This window comes from Pseudochaenichthys georgianus, chromosome 6, assembly GCF_902827115.2.
Source record: "Pseudochaenichthys georgianus chromosome 6, fPseGeo1.2, whole genome shotgun sequence".
NCBI classification, from domain to species: Eukaryota; Metazoa; Chordata; class Actinopteri; order Perciformes; family Channichthyidae; genus Pseudochaenichthys; species Pseudochaenichthys georgianus.
In genome coordinates, this window is record NC_047508.1 from 17,534,362 (window position 1) to 17,557,046 (window position 22,685).

Genomic DNA, 22,685 nt, shown 5'->3' on the forward strand with positions numbered 1-22,685 from the left:
TTTATTTAAATAAAGCAATATGTATCCACAAGTTGTTATCTGGCTCCAACCACCTGGTGTGGCTTTGCATGCATTTGTTTTGAAGAGCAAGCAAACCAATCTGATAAAAGCCAATAAAACAGAGAATATGAAAACTAAGGAGTCAAGCAAACATGATGCTGAAGCTTTGCCGTTTGAATATCCAGTTCATTTGGGTTAGAGAGGTTGTGTTTCAGTTGTGTGTTGAAAAAGAGATTATGCATATTTAGTTGAATGTTTAATTTGTTATTCCTTCAACATCTCCAACAACTCAATGCTATAAACCAGTCTCCACCACAGCACAGACTAATGTACTTGAATTAGTAAAAGAAGAAAAAGAAGGTGAGTCATTACTACTTACTGTGTATAGCTCATTAAGGACCTTCATTAAGTCTTCCTGGAGCTGAAAGGCTATTTCCTTGCTCTGAAAAGGAAACACAGAAGAACAATAAATGAGACAATTACAACAAATCAGTAAATGGAAACAATTAAATTCAGAAAATAAGTTATCCCAAAGATAAATTAAAGAGTATACCCAATGCAAGCCATTTGTGATTTTCTATTATAAACACGACCTTTATAAAACTGAAACTTGACAAGACTGTTTACTGTATATGTTATACGAATGGCGCACAATGACCAGATATTGACCCGTGGTTTGAATGGTACAAATAAAAAACAGAGCAGTGGATTTATAACCCTGTGTCAAATACAGGGTTTCTGAGTGATAGCAGTATCAGTGTCACGGGGGGCCTTTCCACTCTAATCGTCAAACACGACTCTGGTTTCACCCTCCACATGCTCAACACATTATCTGGCTCCTACGCCTCAATGTAAAAGATTTTTCCCAAATATGTTAACTCAATCAGCCACACCACAAGGCTGACTCAGTAACGCACCCACACACCCACACGCACCCCCACACACACACACACACACACGGTTGCCGGATACAGTTTAACAGTATTGCTGTGATGGATTTAGAGGGGCTTTCACTGTTAATTTGACAGTAGAGCTCCCATATTTCCTCCACACTGACTCAGATTCTGTGAGTCATGACAATGAAATGGTGGATCTCTACTACAGTTGATACTACGCTCTGCTACCTGGATGAAGTTACAGCCTCCGCCCAGCACTCCAGGTCTTTCTTTAACCCAATTATCCGTAGACAAATCTCATTTTGGGAGCCTCTCTCAGCAAAAGGCGGAAAGAGGGTTCTGTGAAGGTATTGAACCAGCGGGCGTAGTGGGATAGAGTGGCGTTGTACTTCTGATCAAGAATGGAGTGCAGTGCTTTTTTTAAAGGGCAATAGGCGCTTTCACACCAAGTACTTTTCCCAGGAATAGTTCCCGGAACTTAATTCCCCGGAACTCTTTAATTCCTGAACTATCTAGTTAGATCGCGTTCACACCGGAATAAGTCCCTGAGGGAGGATTACGCAAATGAAGCCGCTGACGTCACATCTTCTTCTTTGGGTTTACTGGCAGGCCGCAAACAACTTCACGGCGTATACTGCCACCGGAAGTCCCGGGTAAATCGCCAGAAGCGCCGACACCTCCTCACCACTCCACCACTCCCACGTTTTATTTTGTGTAATCCCAGGAACTATCGGAACTATTCCTGGGAAAAGTATTCCGGTGTGAATTAAACTATAGCTACAACTGCAATAAATCATTTAAAATATGTACCGTGGAGTTTCTGTCCAAAGGTAGTGCTATACACAGATTTTTTTTATGAGGGGGTAGTTGTTTTCCTTATGTGCAAAACAGGCAGGGAGCGTAAGACACAAGAAATTGAAGGAATGCAGCAAAGAAGGCAAGAAAGAAGAGTGCAAGCTAGTAAACCTCCATAAGAAATGCAGGTTAAAACGTTTTAAATGTTGACTTTTCTAATGTGTAATGAGGAACACACACACACACACACACACACACACACACACACACACACACACACACACACACACACACACACACACACACACACACACACACACACACACACACACACACACACACACACACACACACACACACACTGCATTTTGAGAAAAATGTTGAACCTAAAAGTAACTTTTGTGTGTTGACAACAAACACAAATAGTACCTAAGGGCAAGTTGGAGAAAATGTATTTACATTATACAAAGTTAATTGTTAGGTTTAACAATGAATTGTTGTTGTATGCACTATAGATCTTTAATGGAAACTTTTAATTTTTTTTCATGGTTGCACTTTATGGCAACCACAATGTATGAGCACTCAATCTGCTGTTATTAGCTGCAGGGCTCAATGCATACATATAGGTAAGCTAAAACAAACAACACTGCATGCATTTGCACATGCCGTTGTTCATGGCAACAATATCCTACGCACTGCACTGAACCATGTATTGGATTTCCTGAATTAAGATAAGAGTCACACACATTATGTGACCTTGCACACGACTTGCCTCATGTGGGTGTTGGCAACCAGTAAGAAGCCCTATTGAGGTCACACACCTTATTGATCCAGGGCACTTCACAAGCATGTTTGTTCTAATGCACAGTAACACTAATACAAACTCTCACTCTCGTTCTTCACAAGTACAGGTTAAGATCCATGACGTGCCAGAATACGAATAGACAGCAAAGAGGATTACACTTAGTTACAGGATGCCATGATGGCGACTTAAACTAGAGCGTAATGCTGGTTCTCCTGGTTGATTGGCAACTCCTTCCCAAACACCACCTTTCTGTCACTTCCCTGATTCTTACGTAACCTGAGTGTAAACTGTGTGTAAGCCGGGATAATCAGAGCTTTAGGAACACCAGCACTTGGCAAGAGTCAAACTCAGGCATGTTGGAGAACAGCGTGTAGATAAGCCAGCTACGAAACATGTCTTAAATCTGTGGTTAATAAGAGGATGATCTATGCGTTGATTTAATACTAAATGTGTATCTCACAAAACATGACAGTTTAACAAAAAGGCCTTACATATCATGAAGGATTGTAAAGACACAGGCCTTCTCCTGTGGGAAAACCCATTAGCAATCTTCAGTTTAGAGGACAGAACTTTTGACTATCTGTCACATCCAACACTCGTCAGCTCTTCTCCATTCAGAAGAGATGCAGAGCTCAATGAAAAGCCCTCTCAAGGATCACATGAGCTGTGAGTGTGTGTCTGTGTAAAGAATGAGATCAAAGTAAAAGGGCATTACATTCAGCGCGTCTTCCCCGGAAAACCTACAACTAACATAATTATTTTAAGAACTCTGTGAAATTAACTCTTTTAAAGTGTTGCTAAATGCAATACACACACATACTGTGTACCTCAAATTACAAGCAATAAGGGCTGTTCACTAAACGCTGTGTTGGGCAACTGATGTTTTTGATTTAATTTGCTTACTTACCCTCTTTCATTTTAAAGGAATCTCAGTTAGGGGGGTTTCCAATCGGGTCTAATTCATTAAAAAAGATCATACCATCTGTATTCCAACCACATTAGGAAGATGAAAAAAACCCAGAGAGGAGAAACCAAGTCAGCCCTTGGGGAGTGGTGGGTTTCATATTGCCACTGACATTAATCATGGTATAGAGATTGCCTTCTTATACCCTGCAGGGAACATTAATTACAAGAATGAGATACATAGATCAACATTAGTCCCATGTTAATGCATTGCTGACAGAGCGTTAGTCCTTAGTTTAGCATATAGATTAGCATGGCTATTTCTGATATTTTAACTAGATATTTTTGTTTTTTTGAACCACGCTTGAACAAATAAGTGAAAAAGAGTTGTTTATGTTTTAGGTCGAGTTACACAGTTTATTCTTCTGTCAACCATTCTCTGAATAATCTTTTGCTATAGCAAAGGTTGCCAGATTGAGTCATTGAGCAGGTTTTGGTTTAGACAAAAGGGCACAAAGCCTGCCAGCCCAAGCTGTGAGAAAAACACTTTGGGAGGATGTGCACACTACTGTACTGGCTCCTCTAACTCCCTGTAAAACCAGAGACTGACGTTCTTACCTCTATGTTCATGTGCAGGTTAAACTAAAAAGTATACTAGTGATAGTTGAGGTATTGGTAGGCATATTGTTTCACTTTTGACAGGGCTAAGCTAGCGGTTTCCTCCACACCTAGTCCTAATCTAGGTTTGAAGATAGACAACCCACATCCTGACTACAGCTCTGCACTCAAAGCACAGACATGTTATTAATTTTGATTAGCTTCTCACGTTTTTTTCACAATGTTGAAGTAGGCTTAATGTGTGAACAACTATACGAGGTGTTCACTGAACACCTAGTATAGTTGTCAATAGAAGGAGAGACAAACAACATTAGCCAGTGGCGAGCCGTCAGGGCCCTCTAGGCCCTCTCTGAGTGCCTAAGATATTCTAAAAGATGATATTTGAAAACATTACAAAAACATTTTTTCTTTAAATATTTAAAAAATATATATTTTGTTAGTTATATATTTCATTAGTTTTACCAAAATAACTTGATTTAATTGTATTTAAAATAACATTTCCAAAGAAATAAATCCTTCGAATCTGCCTGTTCAGTTTCTGTTTGAATGTGAAGGGTTAAATTAAAGAAGCTCCTTTAGCCATCTCTGTGAGCCGAGGTGAAGATAGGAGCTGATTGGTGGTCCCTCTCTACATTCACAGAGGGCCCGCTATAGTAACTCAACGAGAGAGTAATGTCAAATGACAGTACAATTGACCAATCATATCTTCCCTGGCTGTGGGTGCCCTGTCATGATAGGTGTTTATATAAATGGTGTTGTTTTGTGTGGTAGAGGGTTGCTGTCATTGATGCGTTTTGCACCCCAGGTCGTTATTCTGATATTCCTCTGAAGTATACGCTGTGACGTAATAACTATTTTTCGAGGGAAGGGGGTATAAAAGTCACGGCTCGCCACTGACATTAGCAAAGGCTTGTTTCATTCAAGTGCCCCATACACAATGACATTGTAGCAGTGAGTCAGCATGACATTTCAAGGACGCCTGAAACTAAGCTGCTAAATGGAATTCAAACATTAACTTTATCATTTACACCAGTGGCTTATAAGGCTTATTGTGAGATAAACACTTTCCAGCACATGCTTTGCCTGAGAAAAAGTTCAAGGCTGGCTCAGTCTTCAGGATCTCCACCGTGTAGCCACTAAATAAAACAGGGCAGAGTAAAACAAAGAGATGGTTGTATGAATAATGGAAACTGAATACATGTGAGAAGACCTACACAAACATAAAATAAGAGAGGTTCAATATTTCACTCATGTAGTCAAACAAAAAGAGGTTGTTTCTAAAAGATTTTCTGGCTGTGTCTTATTTTTATAAAGTGACTCGCAATGCAGCACTGAAGAAACAAATGCCAAACGGCTTAACCGGATGATGTTGACGAAGACGCCGAGGCTACTCTGAGGTCGTTCTCCGCTGTTGCTCTCAGCATGCGACCTGAACATACAAGAAAAATAAAAGCACGGGTCTTTGATGTGCTGGAAGGATGACAGCAGTACAGCTGTCTCCTCTGAGCTGGGAGTGAGGCCACGTAACATGGGGGACTTCTCCGTTGTTTGTGTCTAGTTAGTGAAGCTCTGTTGAGATCAAAGGCTCAGGGAAGCTTTAATTAGAGGGTGAGCTGTGTCCCGGGTCTCTAAAGAAACTGAACCTCCCATCAGTCTGCACAATGTCACCTGGATCCACTGGGAAACTGCATTACAAACTTTAAAAGGGACAGCAATCAAACAAAGTGCGTAGACTTTGGAAATTCCACAGGGATGATGATGCAGACATGAATATAGTAGAAAAATCACTTAAATCATCTAAAGAGGTTGATACTTGTCCGGTGTAGTGATACAATCCTGCATGTATTTGGAGTCATTAGGTCACAAATCAATTTTCAATTAAAGAGCTGCTGATTTTTTTAAGAAGATATGCGTAAAAAAATAAAAGGTTTCCTACTTGGCCCTGATGATTGTGAGGACGTTTTTTTGAGAAATTGGAAAAAGCATTGAAAGCAGGATCTCATTATAATCATCAAAGTGTTTTGAGTCGGGGGAGGCAACAATTGTAGCTTGTGAAAAATGACTGTCTGTTTCAAATTTCGCCTCATAAGCATTTAAACACTATCAAAAGGAAATGACTGCTGTAGCTTCCTGTTTGTGTGTTGGGGGTATGGTTGAGTATGCCACGCCCCCTTACAATCAGATCAAACCACTAACATCAAGGGATGTTAATAACTTAACTTCAAGAACCAAAAAGGAGCCTCACTTTTTTTTATTATCTGGAGGATACATGGTCAGGTTTTTCAGTAAAGTGGAGCAAAAAATACAGAAAAATACAGAAAAAAAGTGGGAACAGAGGTAAAGAAAAGTCGCACAAGCTTTAACTGACAAAAAGGCACTCCTCTGAAGAGAGGCCACTTTGTAATTTTGGCCTGTGGTGAGTTCATGTGACTCTTGCAGCATAGGAGCTCATAATCTTCTAGGGAGTTGTCGTCTTTGTGGTGAAAAAAGGCAGCAGAGGCCCAGTTTCAGCCATGAAGCCACAGTCCTCAGATGGGGGAGTGGAGGCATACTGATCTGAAACTGTGGTGACCAAGGCTCCCCCGCATTACTCTAATTCACAAAACTCCACCACAGGAGCCTGACTTTCATCCCATCAAACGCAGAGATTATTATTATGTACTGTTAGTTTCCTGTCATGCAACTATATATACTCTACTGTCAAATGAATAAGTGCATTGAAAGTGAAAGTGGGGTGGGGTCCAACTTTTGTTTTGTTGATCAAAGGAGTATCACATCTGACCTCTTCTAGTAGAAACCAAACATCAGTACAGTAGAAAGTACAACAAAAATAAATAAGAACGAGTGAGGGAAAAATGAAGCGAAAGGAGGCCGAAGGGGCATAAAAGTGCCAGGAAAATGGTGAGTGAGACGTACATGAGGGCAGCAGGCTACGTTTGAACAGTGTTTAAGAATAAAGTACACATTAGATCAGAACGATGAGTGTGTTCCAATATGTGAAAAAAGTAACCACAGTAACATTAAACTTGGTACAAAGAAGGTGCTGTATTTTCTTTGCCGATCTTTCCAATTTCTTTCTGAGCAAAATGTTTTTTGTCAGCTATTTCATTCCAAATATAGACCCATTTATTTTCAGTCTGTTACATATTTGGGATTCCCTTTCAACCTATACATCTAAAACCCTCTATATGGGTACCACAAAAACAACTCTATACAGAGCTGGCCCGACCCATTAAGCGACATAAGTGGCCGCTTAGGGCCCCACAGCCACTAAGGGGCCTCCTAGCAAAAAAATAAAAAAGTAATTAAAAAATAAATCTCAGTACACCGTCGCCGTGATAAGTATGTTTAATTAATTGTGTTAATATGCCTAGATTGCCTACTCTCAAAGTCATGTATTATATTATTGAGTCAATAATATAATACATTAACCGTGCTTTACCTGAACCTCATCATGACACAAGAGAGGATGGCAGGATTGTAATTTCCCGTGTTCAGTGAATGCAACAGAGGCAAGACACCAGACCAACCAGAGAGTTGAATGGAAATAAACATATGTCTTATTGGCTGACAGGTACCTATCCTGTGAGCTGTGACAATGTTTAAAATAAACTGTCAGTCGGACTCAGAGTTTTTGAAGATGGACATAAGAAAACATTTTCTTAAAAAATACGACAATTCTCAAGTGGTGGCTCACACAACAACCCCAGAGCCACCACTTGAGCCAGGTAAACAAGGTACAGTGGGGCAAAAAAGTATTTAGTTAGTCAGCCACCAATTGTGCAAGTTCTCCCACTTAAAAAGATGAGAGAGGCCTGTAATGTTCATCCTAGGTACACTTCAACTATGAGAGACAGAATGGGGGGAAAGAATACAGGAAATCACATTGTAGGATTTTTAATGAATTAATTGGTAAATTCCTCGGTAAAATAAGTATTTGGTCACCTACAAACAAACAAGATTTCTGGCTCTCACAGACCTGTAACTTCTTCTTTAAGAGCCTCCTCTGTCCTCCACTCGTTAACTGTATTAATGGCACCTGTTTGAACTCGTTATCAGTATAAAAGACAACTGTCCACAACCTCAAACAGTCACACTCCAAACTCCACTATGGCCAAGACCAAAGAGCTGTCAAAGGACACCAGAAACAAAATTGTAGACCTGCACCAGGCTGGGAAGACTGAATCTGCAATAGGTAGGCAGCTTGGTGTGAAGAAATCAACTGTGGGAGCAATTATTAGAAAATGGAAGACATACAAGACCACTGATAATCTCCCTCGATCTGGGGCTCCACGCAAGATCTCACCCCGTGGGGTCAAAATGATCACAAGAACGGTGAGCAAAAATCCCAGAACCACACGGGGGGACCGAGTCAATGACCTGCAGAGAGCTGGGACCAAAGTAACAAAGGCTACCATCAGTAACACACTACGCCGCCAGGGACTCAAATCCTGCAGTGCCAGACGTGTCCCCCTGCTTAAGCCAGTACATGTCCGCCCGTCTGAAGTTTGCTAGAGAGCATTTAGATGATCCAGAAGAGGATTGGGAGAATGTCATATGGTCAGATGAAACCAAAATAGAACTTTTTGGTAAAAACTCAACTAGACGTGTTTGGAGGAGAAAGAATGCCGAGTTGCATCCAAAGAACACCATACCTACTGTGAAACATGGGGGTGGAAACATCATGCTTTGGGGCTGTTTTTCTGCAAAGGGACCAGGACGACTGATCCGTGTAAAGGAAAGAATGAATGGGGCCATGTATCGTGAGATTTTGAGTGACAACCTCCTTCCATCAGCAAGGGCATTGAAGATGAAACGTGGCTGGGTCTTTCAGCATGACAATGATCCCAAACACACCGCCCGGGCAACGAAGGAGTGGCTTCGTAAGAAGCATTTCAAGGTCCTGAAGTGGCCAAGCCACTCTCCAGATCTCAACCCCATAGAAAATCTTTGGAGAGAGTTGAAAGTCCGTGTTGCCCAGCGACAGCCCCAATACACTGCTCTAGAGGAGATCTGCATGGAGGAATGGGCCAAAATACCAGCAACAGTGTGTGAAAACCTTGTGAAGACTTACAGAAAACGTTTGACCTCTGTCATTGCCAACAAAGGGTATATAACAAAGTATTGAGATGAACTTTTGTTATTGACCAAATACTTATTTTCCACCATAATTTGCAAATAAATTCTTTAAAAATCAGACAATGTGATTTTCTGGATTTTTTTTAGTCTCTCATAGTTGAGGTGTACCGAGGATGAAAATTACAGGCCTCTCGTCTTTTTAAGTGGGAGAACTTGCACAATTGGTGGCTGACTAAATACTTTTTTGCCCCACTGTATGTAAATGTCAGTAAACTTCCAAGTTATGTCAACATGTAAGCAAAGCATAAATTACAGCTACGTTGACGTTACTTTGAATCGCGGGGGTAAGCTAAACCGTTAGCAAGTAGCTATAGCTAGCCAGATATATTAAATAAACACTTTGTCATCCAATCTAAATGTAATGTTTGTTAGCGTTACCTGGTGATTTCAAAGAAAGCTCTCTGGGAAATGTTGACTTACTGTTTGACATGAAGCTAGAAGCTACCTTACAGTACACAGTTGATCTGGAGTCCTGTCAGTTAAAGTGTTTCATATTTAGCTTAGCTAAGCATCAACCTAGCACTGAAATATATGGATGTTATGTGACAGTATTTCTGAGAAAAAGTCAGCTGAAATGGTGGCATAGTTGCCACTGCTTTACGTGTCAACAGCATGTTTGAACGTATTTGCAGCAGTAAATGTGGCCGTTTGGCCACTGACGTCGCCATAACAACACCTGAATTTAAATGTGCAACCTCTTTTTGTGACAGATTTTTGCAAGAAATTATAATTCTTCTGAATGATATTCCTATTGACAGCTAGTTTCTATGTGAACATTATGAGATGGACAGCCAGAGAGAATAAATCAAAAACAGTTGTGAAATACTATATGACAAAACAAGAATACAGTTTAAAGGTGGGGTAGGTAAGTTTCAGAAACCGGCTCGAGTGCACTAAAATGTGAAAGTACACAGCCGAAAAGATTCCGCCCCTTCCTTCAGACTTCCTTACAGAGCACCTCCTCCAACACACATGAACGCACATGACTTAGGTTGGCTATATAGTTCAGGGGAATTGTAAACCATACAAAACAGATAATGACCTGTCCAAGAGAAAAAGAGCGACCACGGCGTCAGATTTCAACTCGGTGTGTATGGGGATTATTTCCTATCTTTATTCAAGAGCGTGGTATTTAAATTTGAGAGCATACTTTATTGATTTCCTTCACTCAAACCCTGTCATCGCACCAAAGACAAACCAAAGAGTAACCGCCCTTACGGGACGCTGTAATAAGTAACGTGAACGCACCCGCAAGGACACCTGGCCTCCTATTGGTTGAGGGATTTTGACAGGATTGTTGCACAAAAGTTTCGAGCGCGAACAGAATAAATCTGAGAGCAGAACAAATCTGTAAGCAGCAATATATCTGAGTGCAAGCGTACAGTTTGAGCAGAAGCAGAGCAAATCTAAGTGCAAGCAGGCACTATTTGAGTGCGAGGACAGTTTGAGGGAAATAAATACATAAAGTATGCTCTCAAATTTAAATACCACACTCTTGAATAAAGATAGGGAATAACCCCCATGTGTTCCATCAGTAGTCGCCATCGTTGAAAAGCAACTCCGATATTGACTCTGGTTTGAATTCTCCTAGTTTCCACTTTGTTTTTGTTCCTAATTTGCTCCGTTACATTATTTCTTTTACCACCAGTAGACGATGTTGAACCAAACTCTGCCATGGTGAAAGTGGCCGCCTGTTGCTGGCGAGTCATTGAAGTACTGCTGCAATGCACGCCCAATGAGGGCACGCCCAATGAGGGCACGAGATACATTTGTGCGTGCACGAGATGGAAGGCTGACAGACAGGGCGGCAATCCAATCCGATTGGTTGTACTTTTTACAGTATTACGGCTTCCACAGATTACATTTTTTTATGGATTTTTTGTCAAAGCACTTAAGATATTCATTGCTATCGGGATGTTAAGAGCATTCCATGGAATATAACAAAAAGTGTATCTCGAGCCGGTTTCTGAAACTTACCTACCCCACCTTTAAGTGATTTGTAAAATATCCAAATATCCATAAAGATATATAATATCCATCTGTTTACAGTTCTGTTTCATATGGGTGTTGAGAGTAGGGATGGGAATTTGAAAGCAAATGTATATTCGAATATTCGACCCCCATATCGGTTAACCGGGGGAGAGGCGGGTGCAGAGGAGATTCACAATCAGGCCAGCTGTAGAGAAGACCCTCTCAGCTGGAACGGAGGTTGCGGGTATAGCAAGGTATTCCTTCGCCAGGACACTGAGTTTTCTGTACCGTCCTTCATTTTTCCTCCACCACTGTAGTGGGTTTTCCTGTGGTGGGATGCCCAGCTCATTGAAATAGAGTTCCACTTCATTATGGTCTGGGTCTTGAGTGAAGTAGTCCTCCCCAAACAGGGTGTTTAACGACACGGGCCGTGTGTCGGAGCCGGTCGCTGCTGCAGCTCGGGCCGGCTGGTTCTCGCTGTCTGACTCTGTTGCTGTGCTGGTGTCCTCAGCCTCATGGCCACTAATTCTGGTATCATTGGTGGTAGCACTGGTCCTCCTGTCGGGCACTCGCCTATACATTTCAGACAGGTTTTTCACGATCTCCGAGCGGAGAGTCTGCGCTACAAAACGCAGGTGTTTGTGTCGGGGATCCAGCGCACTTGCTATATACACGGGCTTCTTGCCTATCAGGGAAATAGAAATAGCAAATATTTAGGCATATTTATTATTTATGCCTAATATTGTCGATTCAATTAAATATTCTTTCTTACTAATTATTACAATAATTACCTGCTGAGGTGTCGTCTGATTCTGGGATTATGCGCTTTCTCAGTGAGGTTGCAACAGCCTCCTTGAACTCGCCAACCACTCTCCAGGGATGGACATTAGGTGACATTAGGTGCCTTGTCAACAGGCTGTTTGTTACAGGCTGTTCCAAGCTGATGCATACATGGGTCTCGCTGCAAAGTGCTGTGATTGCGCACTTGAGAGACTGGAGTGCGGGCAGAATGTCTTCGATAACCTGCCAGTTCTGATCTGTGAGTTCCAGGGTCCTTGCGTCGTTCAGTTTTGTAATGGTCCTGTCTGAAAGGGTGGCAGACACTGCCCATCTCTGCTCGTGTAGCCTTTCAAACATATCACAAATCGAGTTCCATCTCGTACGAGAGTACTGAATGAGTTTATGTTTGGGGAGATTTTGTGTGTCTTGTTTTTTCTTCAGGCCAGCGGTGGCTACAGTGCTGTGATGAAAATGTGATACCAGTCTCCCACAAGCTGCCACAACCCGATGCACACTGCCCACTTTAAATCCATCGTTGATGGCTAGCTGAAGCGTATGAGCGTAGCAGGGTACAGACTCCCAGTCCGCAATTGTGCGATTAGCAAGCACCATGTTACTGGCATTATCATGGACACATGCGGTGATTTTATCCGTTAAACCCCACTCTTCAGCAGCAGCTAGTAGCTGAGCTGCTATGTTCTGTGCTGTGTGTCGTTCGTCTGAACTGCGTGTCTGTAACACAGCACTTTTCATCTCCCAGTCATCAGTGATGTAGTGGCAGGTGATGGTCGTGTATGATTCTGTTGTGAGAGCGGTCCATGAATCGGTGGTGATGGCTACTTTTTCTGATTGACTAATGTCCATTTTCAGCTTTTTCACACCCTCTTCGTATTTTAGTTCAACCCTGGAAACGATAATCTTACGGGTGGGCACCCTATACTCCGGTTCAACAAAGTTCATGAGTTCTCGGAACCCCTCTCCCTCAATGAAGCTCAGTGGTAGCATGTCCTTGGTTATCATTCGGGTATGAGGGCTGTAATTCTCTCTCTTCTTGCGGGGTCACAGTGCCGTCTTGCGCTGGTGAAGGAGGTGATGAGTGGCTGCTCCTGTCTTTCGCTCTCGGGCTCCAAACTCACTATTTTATGTTTTAATTTTAAGTGGTTGAGCATTGAGCTAGTTGACTTATGATACACAAGTTTAACTTTGCATAGTTTGCACTCTACACCGCACTCACTAACCTGGTCGAAATGATTCCACACATTACTTCTTTTTGACGCCATGTCTGTCTCCGTTGTTGAATACCGGCAAAACTAAATCTCTCCTGTCAAAATGTTTTTGAACTTTGCCGCCACACACGGCTGCCAAGCAGCGCTTATTGTTGTTTAAACTGGCCGCTTATTGTGGTTTAAACTGGCCGCTTATTGTTGTTTAAACTGGCCGCTTATTGTTGTTTAAACTGGCCGCTTATTGTTGTTTAAACTGGCCGCTTATTGTTGTTTAAACTGGCCACTCATGTGTCGTGAGTGTTGACGGGGCGGGGGAGCATGCTCATGAACTGTTCTAAGCATAATATGAGGTTTGAATCTGTGTGATCTGCGTGTAGGGAGGGGCAGCAACCATATCATTAGCTAGAACCAGCGCCACATATGCGGAGAAAAAACACACCTTTAGATTAGCTATGGGACTGTCGTATACATTGAATTATTCAATTTGATAATATGTAATCAACTTAGGCACCCCTCCAAAAAAAATAATTGTTTTAAAATAAAAAAATAATAAAAAAAATATTCATAACTCATATTCGAATACATGAATAATATTCGAATACCTGAATAATTTCGAATATTCGATTAATCGTTCCCATCCCTAGTTGAGAGATGTATCCATAGATCTCTTAATTTTGCTCTCAAAGTGCACCAGATTGAGGCTTTTAACTTCAATATTTAAAACAAAATCTTCCCGGGGGAGCATGCCCCCGGACCCCCCTAGAGGAGCTTAGGTCCACGGTGTTTACATGCTTATTTATACAATATGTGTGCTTATGCTAACATCATAAGACAAAAGTTGGTTCCGTGTTGTGTGTAGTGAGAACGCGCAAGAGTGAGGGGGGCCCCCAAGCCAAAACTTGCGTAGGGCCCCCAAAAGTCTAGGGCCGGCCCTGACTCTATATGTTCGACCATTTTGGAAGAAAAAACCTTAAAGATTACATCAAACCTAAATTGACACAACAAGATCAAAACATGTCAGATTGAGAAGAAATCTTTCATGCATTTTATGACCAAATGTGACCAAAAGCACCCTATTTAGAAGTTTCCAGACAGTCCTGTTTAGCAATAGTGTGATCAAAGCCGAAGTGTTGTCCTCACCTTCTTGAGTAGCCGTGTGGAGTCCTCGCTGATCTGCATGAACCTCATGATGACGTTGTTGAGGTAGATGTCGCTCAGCGTGGCGTGGTCCTTACTCTCCCTCCTCACCTGGTTCAGCAGCAGGTACCAACAGTTGACCGGGGACAGCAGGTTCTGGTCTTTCCTGAATAAACCAGGGAAACAGTCGAGTGTCAGATCAGCTGTCTAAAATAATACATGTGGAAAAGTAATATCCTGGTGTCATTTAATACATGTTACAAAATAGGAAAAGGAAGGATGTATGGAAGTATTGTTTATATGGAATGCTTTGATGACTCAGCATGTTCCTGTTTGTTAGGTCACACGTGTAGAGCATTAATTAACAACAACACATGGGTTCATAGACTGAAATCCAAAGCAATATCAATTGAGTGTGTTTATAGTTTGTATCAGTGCATTTCAACATTTTCCTGTGTGTCTGTATCGATGTCAATGTCTCTTTCTTTAGACAATATTTGTCATTTTAACAAGCAGACAGTGGTAGTTCCTCGACTAGTTCTCACCCGGATCTGGTACAAAAGCAGAAGGGAGATGCGTCACAGGTCTCCCTTGGGGTTAAATGTCCCATATACTGCTGGTTCCGGGCCTAATAACGCTCCCTATATATGACACGGACTACCCAGTTGAGCTGGAAACACTTTGTATCTGTGACATTTCTGGGGCAGAGCTCTCCCAATGCTCTTAGCCAAGCCGACTTCATATAAACCAGGGAAGAGTGCGCCACAGGCTTTAAATACACTTAGTGGAGTGACGTTGAAGAAGCCAGTATACATTTTAAGTGGAGTTGAAAAGTAGAAACACGCATGAACTGTGACAGCAGAAGACAGACAAGCGAGGAAAGAGAAGTCACAGCAAAGGGAAAAGATTGTGATCTTGAGTGAAAAAAGAGTGAAATAGTGGAGGCTGAGAGCTGTTTCCTGTGCTGTGTACCGGCTGCTTCCACGCTAACTGTAGGACATTGTCCAGGCCAGAGCAGGCAGGGGCCCTGCATAAGCACTAGCCTGCAGGCTGACTTCCTCTGGGTTAACCTGTAACATTCCTCCTCCCTGCTAACACAGCACAGAATATGAATGTGTAGATTCTAAGGTTGGGTCTGGGGGTCAAGCATGGCAGGAACCATATGTAGACTCGCCTCTGCTCTCCAGTCATGGTGTCAGTTTGTTAGACAGTTAGCACTTGTCATCACAACAGGTGAAACTCTACTGTTAGGTGACCTAGCCTTGAACGAGCATCCACCTCTGGCTCAACATCTGTTGCAAGAGCAGAAAACAAAGCATTTCCCTAAATTAATAACTCACACAAACATTCCAACCAGCTGAAATGTTTCCCGAGTCTCTGCGAAAACAGGAAGCAAACTTCATTTGATAAAGGCAGAGCCAAACACGCCGACATGGAAAACATCCGGGAGCACAGACCATTTTCAAAGACACCAGGAAGATGGTGAAGGAAAATAAAAGATTCAGCTAAAGGATGAGTGGTGTAGTCATGCCACATGCCTGGGCTAAAGGAAATGTGGTAAGTAAGAGGGAGCAAGAAAAAGAGAAAAATAAATGAAGCAGTCCCAGAGCTAGCAGTAGAACCGCCGGACACTGCATCGCACACACACGCTGTCAAAGAGCAATTACCATAAATCCTTTCTGCATTATGTATCAGCAGAGTGCAATACTGCCAATCTAGATACACGAGGACAGCACGTGCATGTGTACCTCTTTAATAATTCATGCTCACTTTTGCGTGTGCAGAGGAGGCATAATGTCCAAGTGGCCACTGAGATGAAGCTGGACATCGCACCACATGAGCCCCGACAAAAGTTAATGAAATAACCTCCAAGCATAGCTATCTTATGATCCATCTGTGAACCTGTTGTGGAGAAATAGATGATATGAAGATAATGGGATATAAAACCGTTCAAGTAATGGCAGGTTTAGCGAGAGGACTTTTAGTCAGTACTTGAATTGCCTTCTTTACTTTGCTTTATCCGACCTTATAGCTCAAAGTACAGCAGGACTCCTCATCAACAATACATGCACACATTAGACATTAAACCAATTATAGCACTGTTCCTTTCCAAGTCATTTCAAACGATTAAACAAAACAAAAGTCTGCCACACAGAGCAGTTAGCCAACTGAACTCTAGGGGAGGACTTTGAAATACCAAAGCCCTCCCACAAATACATCAACAGTTGTCAAAGTACCTTGTACGTTTGTTATTGGGCTGATTTACTAAATGAAACTTCTGTAATGAAGAGAGGACAGAACAAAGGGGAGGGGACTGACACGGGCTGTGGCGACAAAATGACCTCTTGGGTTGCTTACTCTACATAATGGCAGGAAAATCTCTCAATGTCATCGTTTCCTGCTCGGCCAGGGGAGGAAGTGGGTCAGACAAACACAGACAGATAGGCGTGCCCCAGAAGGCCTGCAACACAGGTAAGGAAGTGGAAACTAATGTGCAGGACAGGCAGGGAGGGGGGGTGTGAGTATAAAAAAGAAGAAGCTCATTAGCAACTCACTGGCTACTATCAACGTGTGGTAATGTGGGTTCTGTCTATTCATGCAGTCTAAATCCAGGAGTCCCAGAGTCAACATCAACAAACCCTCATACAGTAGCAGGACGCCGACAATAAAGGATCATTACCACTTCAGTATGCAGGGTATTGAAACAGGAGCCCATATCAACATCAGACGGAAAACGGCAAAGTCCTCCAGTGCCAAACTGATAACATCTTTCATTAATGAACTGCAGCGGCAGCTTTCATACTGCAGCTGGCTTCACCAGAATGATCACTGTAACTCCGAATTGGAACAAGGCTATCATGAAAAAGAATGGTGGAGTTTGAAGAAGCATGCAACAGGGCGCAACAGCCTAATTAAAAAGTCTAGTCATTCTGTAGATAACAAATGATAAACTTTGTCCGACTTTATTCTTTGTATCTCAAGCTGAATAGGCGGCGGATGGAACCGTCTGAAGAAACACGCAGCCGCAGCATGTTCTACACCTTCTTTTTATCCTCACACAAAGAGAGGAAGTCTCTTAAAGCCCCTGTCACACTGTCCCGAAATTGACACCCGATGGACACACGATAAAGGAAATGTTCAAATTCGGCTGTGATCGTACCAACATCGGGCCATTCGTGAGGGCATCTAAATCCATCGTATGACCGCCGGTGGAGTTTCTCAGGCTCCGGCAGCAACTTCGTGAGCGGCAACTTCGTAAGGCACTTGTGAGGGCATCTTGTCAAATTGCGTCATCTTCGTGTTATCATCGGTGCATTCACCCTCACTCTGATCGGGGCGAATGCCCGATGGCACCGATGATAACAAGATGCCCTCACGATGGCCTTACGAAGGGCAAAATTGACATACGAATTCAACATGAAAATGAACCTTCGCAAGGTCCTTCGGCTATTTTTTGGCATGCCAAAGATTTTGCCACCGCTCATGAAGTTGCTGCCGGAGCCTGAGAAACTCCACCAGCGATCATACGATGGCTTAGATGCCCTCACGAACGGCCCGATGTTGCTACGATCACAGCCGAATTTGAACATTTCCTTTATCGTGTGTCCATCGGGTTGTTTTATTGCACAACAAAATCATGTAAATATATTATGTAAATAACCCAATTTGTGTTCTGTGAAACTAAAAAGGATATACTATATTATTTTGAAGGACAGTTGACAGGAAGTTGTTGTTGTTATGGAAACAACATTACGGAGAAAACGTAATATTTTCTACATATAAAGACGGATAAAGTAAAGAACAAAGTCTGAAGATATCAGTACAGTATCATAGTACTGTAACATAATTGTTTTTGGTACTTTCATTGCAGTTGTATGTCATAAATGTAATGTAAATGTAATGTAAATGTTGCCTTTGTGTGTGGTTCGGGGCCATCTTCGTGCGAAATTCACAATTCCATATTCGTGTGTCCATCGGGTGTCAATTTCGATACAGTGTGACAGGGGCTTAACCAGACACTAAATGCTGGATAAAAGCTGCCTATTTAAGATGATCCCAGCTGTGGCTTTTGCATTATAAATAATTCAGTGATGTCCCTTATCATCTCCACGTCCCTCCCTGAACAAACTTTGCATAATACTGTATCAGGCTGTGTGCATGTGTTTTTAAAAAAAGCGAGAAAGATAGAGGAGAATGTTTGCCCCTACTTGTTCATTTGTGCGTGTGTGTGTGTGTGTGTGTGTGTGTGTGTGTGTGTGTGTGTGTGTGTGTGTGTGTGTGTGTGTGTGTGTGTGTGTGTGTGTGTGTGTGTGTGTGTGTTCTGCAAACAGCCAAATGGAACATTAATGGACGGGGCAGTGAATGGCTCTCCCACAGATTGCCGCTCTAGGCTGCACACAGTAATCTTGGTCTGTTGTTTTCTTACAGAAAGGAGAAAAGAGTAGAATGTATTTCCCGCCATTAACAGCCATCTATATTTTTAACCCATTGATATTTCTTCCAAAATCACTAGCGATCATACTCTTTTCTGCTGGAGCGTTGCCTTACCAACTGGAAGCTATAAGCTCAAACTGTTTCTAAATAGCCATTATCAGCAGCTCAAATATACATGCACATGTTGACACTTACTACACTATATTAATGTTGAACAGCATGTGTTATACAAGCTTTTTAACACCTATGCTGGAGACTATGATTTTTAGCATGTAAAGCAAACCTGTAGCTGCTTCTTAGTGTTGCAAGGACATTTAATAAAATGACAGGCAGTAAAGTATTATTTAAACCTAGAGGAGCTACAGGAGCTACAGCAACGATTCAGAAACAAACAAATACTATTTATTGTAAAGAAGGACACTTATTTTTCAGTTTTTCACAGACCAACACTCTGGATTGGACTCTGTTTTTATATGTGTGTTCATGTGTTCATGTGTATGCAGAACAACAGCTCAACAGTGAGCACTTTAGCAGAAGAAAGATGGATTCCTCTGCAGAAGTGAGCAGAGGCATTTAATCCTCCCACAGTTGGCACAACATCTGAAACTTCTGAACAACACTTCTCGCTCTGGAAGAAAAACTCCTACTGTGCCAAAACTTCAAAAGTACAATAGTACCTCCATTGTCAGCTACTTACGGCTAACGGCTACAGCTAACTAGCTTTCCTCCTGTCGATTTCAGTATGGTTGTGTATTGTTTAAGATGTCATATTATAGTCAGTTATCTTGAGCCCTCCAAAACCTACAGTTCAAATGGTTCAAGTCAATCACATCACGATTTCAGAAATGTGGCTTCAACCTGCTTACCCAGTATCCTTTTGGTTGGGAAGACATCCCTAACAGAGGTTGCCACTTGCTTCAGTGTAACAACAAACTAAAGTTAACACATTGTGTATATTAATGCAGTCTTAACTGTTTGAATGCCATCTTGTCAACTTGTCCCCACATCAGTTATGTAAACCCGATTAAAGCATGCACTGACGGCTTTAGCAGTGGCGCCCTTTTGAATGCAGCTTGAATAGACCAATTACCCACAGATCTAGGGGGTCATTTTAATGCTACTTAAGCATTTTGCAGCTCCGCCTAGCTGACCTGTCAAATGACTATTAGCTTAATGCTACAGACGGAATGAAAAGTAATTTTTTCACACCACATGTATGTCCAATGAAAGCAACCTAGAGAATGTGGAGAGCATAAAAGCCTTACTGTACGTGTAGTGTTTATGTGAATACAAAAATACAGGTTAAAACCCACAGGAAGGTCTTTAATTGTATTCAGACATCTTGTATTTACTTAAAAAATATGCTCCTAGGCACTTGCCAAACGTTCACCCTGTGAATGAAGTGACCGGACTGTGCATCACGCGATGAAACCACAGAGCGACATTGCAGTCGCCCGTCACAGACATGGGCACACACAGCTGCTAGAGCCATTGCCGCTTCAGACAGAGAGCACTCGCTATTTGCAGACGGCGAAGACAAACATGGGTTTTATTTTCGTTCTCACCGCGGGTTCAAACAATATGCTAATGTATGCTTTTTCCATGAGCAGAGTGTAATAAGGCCAAAGACTACAGCAGACTTAACTGTGTCAAGATCTTTAAAAAGGCTCCCAGTCAAACTGTGATGCACGGTAACAAGATAGAGGGAGAGAGGTGGAGAGGCAGGGAGACAAGCTTCCTGTAAACATGATGAAGAATCATAATTCGTTCGATTTTGTACATGTTCCTCAGCCAGGTTAACTGTATAATACGAAGACAAATCAAATTCTATATTAAGTTTGTTCTTCCAGTTCTCTTGTACCTGCTTTAATGACACATATTTCTTTTATTTACAAGTTTTGAGGGCTATCCAAAACAACATTTCCTTTTATAATTGGCCCAAATATGTTTGAAAAATAAAGATTAACCCTTCACTTATACATATTTAATTGCGTAATTTGTTATTCTTTAAACATATTTACAATAGAGATCATAGATACAAAAATAGAAACAGGCGGTAATGTAATTATTGCATAATATATAATAGTTTGGTCAAGAATGTATTTGGTGAGGTAAAGATAGGACTATGAATTTAATTTATGGATATGGAGGATATGTTTGAAAAAAAAAATTTTTAGATGAAAAATAAGTGTCACCGGTGAACTGATACTCTCTCCTCATTTGACCTGCTTTGAATATATAATGAAGATTGATAAAGCTCATGAGCATAATAATCCCATCAGAAAAAAAGAGATGATATCAACATTACAAAATGAAATTCAGTATGACTTCCATCTGGCCGCCACAATAAAACAGCTTTTCTTCTAGATATTAGGGAAGCGGGCTAAGAATGACAATCATTTCGACTCACAAAGTGTATTCTGCGCCCCATAAATAAACCCAGATGACAGACTCAAATTGAGAACAAACACTAAGACAGCGTTTCCTCACTTGTACTGCTGGTGATCCTTGGTGCTGCGAGTCTTTGCCATGAAGCGTTCGGCCAGTTTCTCCAGGTTTCTGGAGTACTCCATCTCAATCTCTGACTTCTTCCTGAAGAAGTCCTGCAGGTCCTGCAGCAGCTGGACCCGCATCTCCGTCTGCTGGTCCAGACATTTCTGCTGCTCCACCAACTGGGCCCGGATCTCTGAGGAGAACAAGAGAACAAATAGATTAGGATGGAGCCAAAATCTGAAGACTAGAAATATGGTGTTTTCCGACAGAGCTTTGTTTTGGTTTTTTTAAACCAATCATAGTTGCTATATATAAGAGCAAGACTTTTATTTTTTCATGTGGACAACTCATGGAGAAACTAGAAGCGTTTACATTTGGCTGCTTTCATCAGTAATATTTGCTACACTTGCGGATATGTACCTATTAAGACTTTTACAACATGGTCAATTTGCTTGCAATGCAAACTACTTTTCAAAAAAGATTTAACAAGCATGCAAACTTATGCAGCTGAAATCTACCAAAACATGTAAGATAAAGAATCAGCAAAGGCCTATTACAGAACGGCATACACTGATCAGTGAAAAACAACCGCCTGATGAAGCTTATTATCCATTCGTTATGGGTCTGAATGCTAAGAGATGTGAGGATGGATTAAGGCTGAATATCTTTAGGATGAATTACACACACACACACACACACACACATCCTCATCAGCGCTTTGAATGAAATCCCAGGCCACTTATGGAATCAGAGGGGTGACAGCAGGCCTCACTAAAACAAGTTGTATGTGCAGGTAAATTACCCTCTGAGGTCCTTTCTGAGGAATCACACCCGTCAGAGCGACTCTCATTTAAATGTACAGCCTGCAATGACAACTGGGAACCAACACACACACACACACACACACACACACACACACACACACACACACACACACACACACACACACACACACACACACACACACACACACACACACACACACACACACACACACACACACACACACACACACACACACACACACACACACACACACACACACACACACACACACACACACACACACACACACACACACACACACACACACACACACACACACACACACACACACACACACACACACACACACAGTTTCCTCTGTGTGTCCTCCCTGGCCAGGGCCACCATGTATAATGGATTCGTCCTAATGGAAGGCGGCTGGGGCCAGACATCTTCAGCAGAGGAAGCAGATTAATGAGGTGATTTAGAGCCACCAACAGAGAGCGCACAGATCCATCCCTCATACCAGAGTTAAAGAACAATAAGGCTGCAACATGCCTTCACAAACGGTTTGTACAACTCACACGACAATGCTGCACCATTATAAAAAAAGTTGAAGCCTGCAAGGTCTTACTGAATGTCCCTTGGCGCACTGACAAAATATTAAAAATAACGGTAATAAGATCAGTTGATGGGGAGAATGTTTTCAGGGCACAGTTTAAT

The 22,685-nt window shown here is 41.9% G+C and overlaps 1 protein-coding gene across 4 annotated transcripts in view; it reads right to left on the reverse strand.

Moving 5' to 3' along the window:
• srgap1a (SLIT-ROBO Rho GTPase activating protein 1a) overlaps nucleotides 1-22,685 on the reverse strand; it is a 103,160-nt gene that overhangs the window by 44,038 nt on the left and 36,437 nt on the right. For all 4 annotated transcript variants that reach the window (XM_034084613.2, XM_034084612.2, XM_034084616.2 and 1 more), the window contains exons 2-4: nucleotides 21,195-21,390; nucleotides 14,274-14,436; nucleotides 380-442 (exon numbers count right to left, since the gene is read on the reverse strand). In XM_034084613.2, the coding sequence (XP_033940504.1) occupies nucleotides 380-442; nucleotides 14,274-14,436; nucleotides 21,195-21,390 (422 nt within the window). The remainder of the gene's footprint in view (nucleotides 1-379; nucleotides 443-14,273; nucleotides 14,437-21,194; nucleotides 21,391-22,685) is intronic.